At 43.5% G+C, this 10,265-nt stretch overlaps 1 protein-coding gene across 1 annotated transcript; it reads left to right on the top strand.

The window, feature by feature from the left end:
* The first annotated feature begins 7,131 nt into the window (after positions 1 to 7,131).
* Positions 7,132 to 7,791, top strand: LOC135217612 (uncharacterized). The gene has a single exon (XM_064253577.1). The coding sequence runs from the start codon at positions 7,132 to 7,134 to the stop codon at positions 7,789 to 7,791; it is 660 nt and encodes a 219-aa protein (XP_064109647.1).
* Positions 7,792 to 10,265: the final 2,474 nt, after the last annotated feature.

Here is a 10,265-nt window from a genome sequence, read left to right as displayed (position 1 = left end):
TTCTAAAACCGCTCTGTATTATTGCTTGTATTACTGCTACAACAAATATAAAGAAACAGAGACCCTAGCAGATGGACAGACTACATTCTGGCGATTAAAATGATGTATGACAACCCTAGTTTTCTATCAGAACAGGAAAGATAACCCGGGATTAACCATAACTACTTTTGCAACATTAAATTACATTGCAGAGATAGGGCTGTTGCTGCTGTTTCCGACAAAAAATTAAATTGTGTGCATACTACAATAAACTTACTTATGAAATATGATACCCTGCTCTTGGCTACGTAAATTTCGTATGTTGTTACAGCCAAATGCAGCACAATATTGAGGCATTTTAGAAAAAACCACGTCTAAAACCACCTGTTCACGATTACCACGCCAAGATGGCGGACCTGATGACGTATGTCCGGCCGGCCGATGCGGCATCTAGGCTTTTATATCTGTGGTTTCGGTCTTTTGTTCCACACCAACTCGTACTTCTTCCCCTTCTTTGTCTCCATGTGGCCCTTACGGACTGATTTAAGTATCTTTCATTTAATGGCGGTGAGTTTTTATACTTTTGTAAGGTTGTGCTATTTGCGTAGAAGTTTTGCTTAAACCTGTCCGTGGATCTCTATCACATTGTGATAAAAATCTAATAATGCCTTTGTTTAGTGTTAAATATTTTTTCTTTATCAGATCTTGCCGGGGACCTGTTATGATGTGGTTTATTACAACAAGAAAAATGCAGTAAAACTTAGTTTTCCCTGTTGTTGTTGTATCTAGTTCATCATAACCAGTTTGAGCAAGGACTTCAAGAAAGTTTTGTTTGAATTAATTGGATGCTTCATTATGAAGAGAAGTCGTTTTTCCTTACAAGGATAATAACATAATTGTTGGAGTTAATAAAGTGAACTTCACGAAAATTTACTGAACAATTTTGTCGAAACTATTTAATGGCATCAGATATTTTTTGAATTTAGTATATTTAACTTTCTAATGCTTTTTAAATATTTCAGGGAATAATGCTGATGCTGCGATGAATATCAGACTGGCTGAAAGAAGAAGAAATTGCTGCCATCCGGAGATTCTTCAGAACTTCAATATCCAATTTTTTTCCTTTTCCTCCACCCCATCGGGGGCGGTGCCCCTGATCGGGTGGAGGCGCTCCTTAGGGCTTGCATAGTAGGCGTGTTGGCCTACTGTGCAAGTCCTTGGAGTTTTTTTTTTTAGTTCCGTTGCAGATGACCGTGAGTGTCGTGAATTTCGAACTGATCATTCGAAATCCCCGCCATTTAACTTCACAAGTGTTGTGTTAAATTGGGGTAAGACTGAGGGATCTCGCGGGCGATTCATTGAACAGAAAGCTGTCCAATACATGACAGTTAAGACGTAATTCCTAAATGCCTGGCGGGGAAGAAGCGCGTCTTACAGTAATGAAGACGTTATGAATTTTCATTAATAAATATAATTTGCTATTCCCTAGTACGAGCTAAATTGTCTATGTAGAGATTTGGAGCCAAGGACTCCGTAGCCATTCAAGAATTTGCAGATTACGGCCTTCAGCCAGAACTTTGAGTCAATTCCTTGATCCCAGATGATAACATAACAGTCATTTTTCCCATTCAGAAGTAAAATAGATTAAGTGATCTCTGTAATGTCTAAATAAACGATGATTCCCGCCTGAATTACAATGATTCTGTAGTTTACGCGGGAAAGCGTAATTTTCTTTTGAAGAAGGGCGAAGCGACGCCTCATTCCTGCCCAAGTCCTGAACGTTGTAAGTACCGTGATATTTGTGTGTCTCTCGGTTCTCCGGCTCCCAGCTATTGCCATGCCAGGTCGAATTCCGTCGTAACTGTAAGTTATCTTTATCCATGTATAGATGTGTCATCCCTGCGATGAGGGACTCGATTTATGCAGCAAACGAAAGCTGCAAGTGTAAGAATGTCATTTGTTTTGTGATTTTGAGTAAATGGGTCTCGTATTGTTCAGATTTTTCGTCCAGTCGTGGACTTAGTGCTTTTCAAGCACGTGATATCAAAGACCCTAAGGGCTACCACGTAACAAAGCATGAGAGCTTTCAGGTTCCTTGAATTAAATTAATGAGAGTAGTAAGAAACTGCGTGTGCCGTGGAATTTTGCTAGTAACTTCAGTTTCAGTGTTGGTTCTTAATGCACATTGGCTTAGCCGCCCGTGAAGCTCTTTCGTTCATGTTCAGAGTATTGTTAATGTGTTTAAATGTTTATTTTTGTAATAAAACTGTATTTTGTTGACCAAATTTTATTGAATCCAACCCAGATAGTTTTAGAGAGTGTGCCTCCTCAAGGCCTTGTCATCGGCCCATAACATCCGGGCACGAATCCTAACAAAAATAATAAAAGTCGAACAAAATCCCGACATTTGGTCCTTCGAACCGGATGACAAGTGCTCTCTAGAGCTTGAAGGGAAATTTCAATAAAGTATGGTCTATAGGGTAGCCCTGATAGGACACAGTCAGCTCCCACCGAATCTGCCACAGTGTTTAGATAACCAGATTGAGATCTGGTTATCTAAACACTGGAGGTCTGGTCAGTCAATTTTTAGATAGTAGTCTATCATTCTGGCAGAGACTGTATGAGTTGGTCGTGTTATATGTAGGAGGAAACGACCTGGCAATCGATCACCCCAAAACTATTTGGGATAATTTACGTACTCTTATCGAACACTTGAGGAAAATTTGTGAAATCATTGCTATCTGCAACGCAGAGATCAGAGAGTATCTCCCTGATAATCATTTTGCTATCAATTCCGTTGAATATGTCAATAAAGTGAAACACTTTAATGCAAGAATCTCCAAATACTGATACAAAAGAAGTTGGTACGGAGTCCGACACTTGCCTACGAACTCTCGTTCCTACCACGAAGGCAAACAAAGGGACGGAGTCCATTTTGATTCAGAAATCCGTAACACGTTCCTCAATCGTTTGATGAGATTGATCAGGAGAGAGAGAGACAGACAAAACAACTAGGCTCAGCTTGTTCCGATGCGCAATTAGCCACACGTGCCACTAGTCTTTGTACCCTGTCTTCCTAACGTAAGAAAAATCCTCATTTCCTAGTTTGCATAACCCCCCCCCCCCCTAAGAAGTAGAGTAAATAATACAAAATGGCAGTGGCTATGATTGTCCACATCGAGGCCTCGCCGAGTCTCACAGCGGACTTACTCGCCGAATCACAGCTTGCGTTAGTAGAAACGTATTCTGAGAGCGTGTACCAAAATTTGGTCACGCAGTTGAGACAAGAAGAAGGTCAGCTTCGAGAGCTGTACAAACGTCAAGTCGTAAAGTTAGAATCTAACTTAGATGCCAGAATCAGGCAAATCTTAGCAGAAGCTGTGCGAGTTTCTACCCTTTTGTTGAATCGAATCGATAAACTGAAAGTCACTCAGACAGGGAATGTTTTTCTCCCCAAATTGAAACCGCTGCCTCTCCCCACTTTTGAAGTGGAAGTGCAGGAATATGCTTCTTACAGAGAATTGTTCACGATCCACGTGGATCGAAGTGCAGATTTGGACGATGTGTCCAAATTTACTTACTTGTTAGGGACTCTGGGCAGGGATCCGCTTAGGATCGTTAAATCCCTAAGTGTAACCGCCGCGAATTACCAGGTAGCGTTAGATCTCTTGGATAAGCAATATGGTAATGTACACCAAACGCTCGTGATCTTGCATTTGCAAACAACTTGCCACCATATTCGTACCCTCGTTGAACCCTCCGTAGAGCTGAAGAAGTTCAGGTTTGAGTTAATAGTGATCATTGAGCAAATAAAGAGGCTCAGTACTAATGATATAGGCCATGGCATGGTCATGAGCCTTATCAATCAGAAGTTGTCAGAAGGTAAGCTCTATCGAAAGGTGTTTGAACACCTCAGAAAATGCGGCTATAGTTTAGAAGAATTTTTTGACGCTTGTTGGAAGATGACGCGTTACAGTGAGGCGAGAAATTAGAATCTGATAAGAATAACGATGTCAGCGTTAGACCCAAAATGAAACCCATGCAGAATCATTTTTGTCCCTTTTGCAGTGAACGGCACCCGCCTCACGGATGCCGCCGAGTAAGTGACGTGGCTGCCAGACTCCGCATTTTACTAAGGAAGGGCCTGTGTTTTAATTGCCTTCAGTCAGGTCACCATAGTGATAGATGCCCTAACCCCAATTCATGTAAAAGTTGTGGAAATAATCATAATACTTCCATTTTTGATAGTAGCAGCTTCAGAAAAGCGCATTCAGTTCCCTCCACTTCGTCCCGAAATAATCCCAGTTTAGTAAGTAACAGTCAAGCTACAACCTCCCGCCCTGTAGTAAATGCGACGCCCAGGCAGCACGATAGAAACCCCTGTCCGCCCAAAGTGAAAGTAGAATCACAACCGTGTAAGAGGGCTAAAGTAGCCCAAACGTCTAGTGTAGATCTTCCCTGTACGATTTTGCCAACGGCCATGGCCGAGATCCATCACAAGCAGGGGAGTAAACAGGTTCGCTTGTTTTTGGACACTGGGAGTCAACGAAGCTTTATCTCCGCTAAAACTGCAAAGCAGTTAGGCCTGCCAGTGGTAGGCAAAGTGGCATTGAACATTGCTCCCTTTGGTTCAGCAGAAATCAGTGGCCAGTATGACGTTGTGAGTTGCCGGGTAGAGATGGGTAATAGAATTGTTCGAATGAAACTGGTTGTTCACGAGAACGTAGACGTCCCGATTCATAACGCAGGTTATGGAAGAGTAAGACAAACACCTAGTAGGGAAGGGAGTCACGTTAGCAGATCCTGACAGTAAGGGCGATAAGTTATGAAACGTGCACATTCTTGTGGGTGCAGACTATTTTAATTATTTCATTATTGGAGTAGAAAAGATCGATGGGATAAGTCTTTTTCTGACCCATAATGGCATGTCCCCATATGGGAGAGTGCCACAGTGGCTATTAGAAGGTCACAAGATAGATCATGTGAGAACGCTCAGGGTATGTAGGGTCGCGAGCAAACCAATTGCATTTGATGTTGATGAATGGTGGCGTTTAGATACCTTAGGCATCGCCCCATCCGAGCAGTACACCCTCCGCGAAGCAGAAGCCATGCGAAAGGTTTCGCAGAGTGTAACGAAGAAGCCTGAAGGATATCAGGTTAGTTTGTCGTTCCGTTCAGAAGGTAGGCCAGAAACAAACTTTAGAAATGCTGTAGCACAGCTGGATTCGCTGCAAACCAAATTTCAGAAAGACAAGGAATACTATAATCAATATCAGGGAGTGATTGACAAATACCTGGAGGTAGGATTTATATATGAAGTAAAAGATTCAAAAATAGAAGGATACTACATGCCGCATTTCGGCATTAAAAAGATAGCCGCACGACCCCCCTTAGAATCGTATTCAATGCCTCATCCAAAGCTAAGAATAATAAATCCTTAAATGAATGCCTGTTACCTGGGCCTAATTTAGTAGAGTTGGCCTATAATTTGCTTCTAAAGTTTCGAATGAATAAATACGCCATGCTTGCAGACATAAGCAAAGCATTTCATAGAGTACTATTAGATGCCCGTGATGCCAAATATACAAGATTCCTGTGGCGAGAGGTAGCAGGTCGAGCGCTGACCTTCGCTTTCAGAGTCGTGGTGTTCGGCATCACGGCTAGTCCCTTTTTGTTACAACAAGTATTAAGTCATCATTGTAGTTTAGAAGGAAGACCTGAATTAAGCAAGTCATTTTATGTTGATAACTATGTTAGTACCATGAAAGTCTGGATGAGATGAAAAAAGAACAAGAATCTGTCCACGCAATTTTGGATAGGGCCAGAATGCCGTTAGAAGGGTGGGCAACAAACAGTATAGCCTTCGATAGCGAGAGAGAGTGGAAAGAACCTGTGAATGTGAGCGTGCTCGGGCTGAGATGGGCTCAAGACGTCGACCGTCTGTGTGTGAGAGAGAGTGAGAGGATTTGGGAATATGGGGAGGAATGGGTACCTACGAAGTGTAGGGTACTATCTTTGCTAGTATCAATTTATGATCCGCTAGGTCTAGTCAGTCCTTTATTTGTTAGGGGAAAGCTGTTTCTCCAACAACTTTGGGAACAAGAGACTGGATGGGATGACGTGTTATGTAAGGAAAAGGCTAAAGAAGCGCGAGAACTGTTAGCAGAGTTGAAATCAGTCAGTGATTTAACATTTCCTAGAGCGGCAGGAGTCAGAAGATCCGAACTCCATATATTCACCGATGCCAGTAGTAGGGCATACGGTGCTGTAGCGTATGTCAGAGATAAAGAAAGTAACGTAAGATTACTCACCAGCAAAATGAGAATCACTCCGAAAGGGATGCTCAAAATCACCATCCCTAAATTAGAACTTTTAGCTTTGCTGCTAGGTTGTAGGCTAGCGAAAACGATTAAAGGGCTAATAGAGCCACAAGAGATTAGTATCTGGTCAGATAGCAAAGTTGCATTAGCCTGGGTGGCATCCCCGGATGCCAAGGACAACAAAAATATCTTTATATCTAACCGTGTGGCGGAAGTTGTTTTTCTCCGCCAGATTTGTGATTTCAGATTGAAGTATGTGCCCAACAAACAGAATCCTGCTGATGTCTTGTCTAGGGGCGCAACAATCCAGCAGTTGCAGCAGAACCCTCTTTGGCGCCAGGGTCCAGAGTTCTTGGGAATCCCAGGAGAGCCTGTTCCTTTCAAAGAGGAAGATCTAACAAATATCAGAACCGTGGTAGCGGCGGTGCAGGAACTGAGGGAAGAAACAAGGTCTATTCCCCCAGGAGGGATATGGGAACTACTACTCAGGGAGGTTGAGTTCCGAATTTTGATTAGAGTAACCAGATTAGTGTTAAAGTTTGCAAGAGTGAAACGGGATCCTTTTTGAGTTCTTGTCTTATTAGAACAAAGATTCTATTTACCTACTGTGTATGCATATTTGGAGGGTGAGGTCAGACCCCCTCGTGAGATATTGAATTTTGTGAGGCAATTAAATTTAATTATAGTAGATAAATTGATTTGCACTAGGGAACGAGTGTCCCAAATTGAAGAGATGAAACATTTGATTCTTTTGCCTGCTAAGGGACACTTAGTCAGAGCATACTTAAAGTATTTGCATTGTTTGCACCTCCATTGTAATGTCAATACGCTAATGGCGATTTTTCGACAAAAATGCTGGACGCCGGGCCTGAGGTCTATTGCTAAGCAAGTTGTACGGAAGTGTCCAGAATGCGTGCTAGCCTTCCAACCGCTGATGAGACAACCACCACCGAAGGAAAGGATCACCTTGCAGAAACCATTTGCCGCAGTCGGCGTGGACCACACCGCGGCCATACAAACAGAAACGCGACCAGGCTATATCCTCATCGTGACATGCATGGCCACCAGGGCCGTGTATTTAGATTTCTGCCCCTTCTTGGATGCGGAGGAATTTGTTTTAGCTCTTCGAAGATTCAGTGCTATGCATGGAGCCCCGACCATAATCACTTCTGATAACCACCAAACGTTCAAGACGGCCAGCAACCTCCTTCAGGGACTTTATGAAGAGGATGAAGTCCAGCAGTTCCTGAGGAGGACTGGCGTAGAATGGCAATTTCAAACACCCTGTGCGCCGTGGAAAGGCGGTTTTTTCGAACATCTGATTGGTGTCACAAAGCGTGCCCTTCAGATTGCCCTCGGGAGAAAGTATCTCCCGGCGGCCCACGTATTAACTCTAGTGAAAGAGGCGGAGGCGGTAGTTAATAATAGGCCATTGATGTATAGCGGTGACAAGTGCAAGGACGAGGTCCTCACCCCCTCTCATTTAGTGTGAGGTCACTTAATTAACTTAATGGCACCTGTTTTGCCAGATGAAGACCTTAATGCTACCTTCACCTCCCGGAGGCTACGAGATCGATATCTTAAACTAACAGACACTTTGAAAGCCTTCCGGGAGAGGTGGAGGAAGGAGTGCCTAAGTGCCCTGAGAGCCCGACACGATAGTCAGTCTGGGGAACCCACCAAGCTGCACCCCGGAGACATCGTGTTAGTAAAGCAAGAAAATCAAAAGCGGGCAACGTGGCCCCTTGGACGCGTCGTGGAGACGTACCCGGACGACGATGGCGTCATGCGTTCGGCAAAGTTGAGTCCCTGCGTGCTGTCAGCCACTTGGTCCCCCTGGAACTTGCCCCCTCAGATGACAATGATGGCGTTGGAGACGAACGGCGTGACGATGTTGATGGTGCGACGGAGGAGATGGTGCGTGACGACGACGGCAACGAAGAGGTCCGAGACGAGGGAGCGTACAGCCCAGCAGTAGGTGTTCCAGGAAATGTTGTGACGTCTGGGGACGACCAAGGGATGGCACTGGCTGCAACATCCGAACAACCAGCCACAAAGGTCTTGAGTGACATAGACACTGACGATATTGGTAACGATTCAAGTGATACCAATGTGGTAAATGAGAGTGCTGAAGTGAATGATACTGAGGTATCGAGTGGTAGTGACGTTGACTTTCAGTTAGGCGGACAAAGACGTTCTGCACGCCCTTTGAGAAAGGCTGCTGCTAAGCAGCGCGAGTTAATGAAGCGCTTAATGGAAAGCGACTATATCTAAGTTATAGCTAAAAACAGTGAAAGAAAACGGGAAGGTCCCTTATTCTGGTAGGCAGGGAGGGTGGACCCAACTAAGTGTAGGTGAGTTGAATTCTCAGAGGATGGAAGTGCGTCGGGTTAGCGTAAGATAGTGGGAGCCCCCTCTTGTGCAAACAAGTTGAGCATTGTGCGGGGGTAGCCCCCACCCTCAAGGTAAATCACCAAAAATGTATAAGAGTCATGAGTACTTCTTATAGAGAAGTGAAAGAGTTTTGAGGGCATGTGTCCCGTGAAAAAGTACATACTGAATCAGTCGTAATCTATGTTTCCTTAAAGGCGAATGGCCTGTCGATTTGATTATTCTTGTTGATTATTGAAGGTGAGTAGCCTAGAATAACATGCGTGTTGCATGAAGAATGTTGAAGGTGAAGAGCTTAAAATATAAGTTTCTCTTGCATGTTGTATTGCATTTTGAGGCGAGTACCTAAAGTCTATGCTTGTTGCATACAAAGTGCCTTATGAGCGTATGTTTATGTTTCCTTGATTGTGATTTTCCATTTATGCTTTTGATCTTATTGCAGGCCCATTGCCCATTGAGTTTCTGTGCTGATTCATGTCTATTATATATGTATGGGTACATTTATGTATATATATCTGCCATTGATGTTTTGTTTGCATGTGTGACATTGATTACCCCGGGTGTAATGTTGATGTATAATTTCTTTGCCATGTCATGTTTTTTTGTGTACTCTGTTAGAGTCGCTGTGGAGCGCTACGCAGCGAGCCTGACTGAGTAGTGTAAGAGTGGTTACTTACTCCCCCCCCCCCCCCCACCCCCCCGAGCTCAGTCTTTCCTGAATTGTCCAACATTTCAATGCCCCATACTTCGGGTGTGGAGTATGTCGTGAATTTCGAACTGATCATTCGAAATCCCCGCCATTTAACTTCACAAGTGTTGCGTTAAATTGGGGTAAGACTGAGGGATCTTGCGGGTGATTCATTGAACAGAAAGCTGTCCAATACACGACAGTTAAGACGTAATTCCTAAATGCCTGGCGGGGAAGAAGCGCGTCTTATAATAATGAAGACGTTATGAATTTTCATTAATAAATATAATTTGCTATTCCCTAGTACGAGCTAAATTGTCTATGTAGAGATTTGGAGCCAAGGACTCCGTAGCCATTCAAGAATTTGCAGATTACGGCCTTCAGCCAGAACTTTGAGTCAATTCCTTGATCCCAGATGATAACGTAATTGTTATTTTTCCCATTCAGAAGTAAAATAGATTAAGTGATCTCCGTAATGTCTAAATAAACGAGGATTCCCGCCTGAATTACAAGGATTCTGTAGTTTACGCGGGAAAGCGTAAGTTTCTTTTGAAGAAGGGCGAAGCGACGCCTCATTCCTGCCCAAGTCCTGAAAGTTGTAAGTACCGTGATATTTGTGTGTCTCTCGGTTCTCCGGCTCCCAGCTATTGCCATGCCAGGTCGAATTCCGTCGTAACTGTAAGTTATCTTTATCCATGTATAGATGTGTCATCCCTGTGATGAGGGACTCGATTTATGCAGCAAACTAAAGCTGCAAGTGCAAGAATGTTATTTGTTTGTGATTTTTGAGTAAATGGGTCTCGTATTGTTCAGATTTTTCGTCCAGTCGTGGACTTAGTGCTTTTCAAGCACGTGATATCAAAGACCCTAAGGGCTACCACATAACA

Source organism: Macrobrachium nipponense, chromosome 7, assembly GCF_015104395.2.
Source record: "Macrobrachium nipponense isolate FS-2020 chromosome 7, ASM1510439v2, whole genome shotgun sequence".
In the NCBI taxonomy this organism is placed as follows: Eukaryota; Metazoa; Arthropoda; class Malacostraca; order Decapoda; family Palaemonidae; genus Macrobrachium; species Macrobrachium nipponense.
The sequence above is the reverse complement of the archived record's forward strand: the minus strand, read 5'-3'. Positions and strand labels throughout refer to the sequence as shown.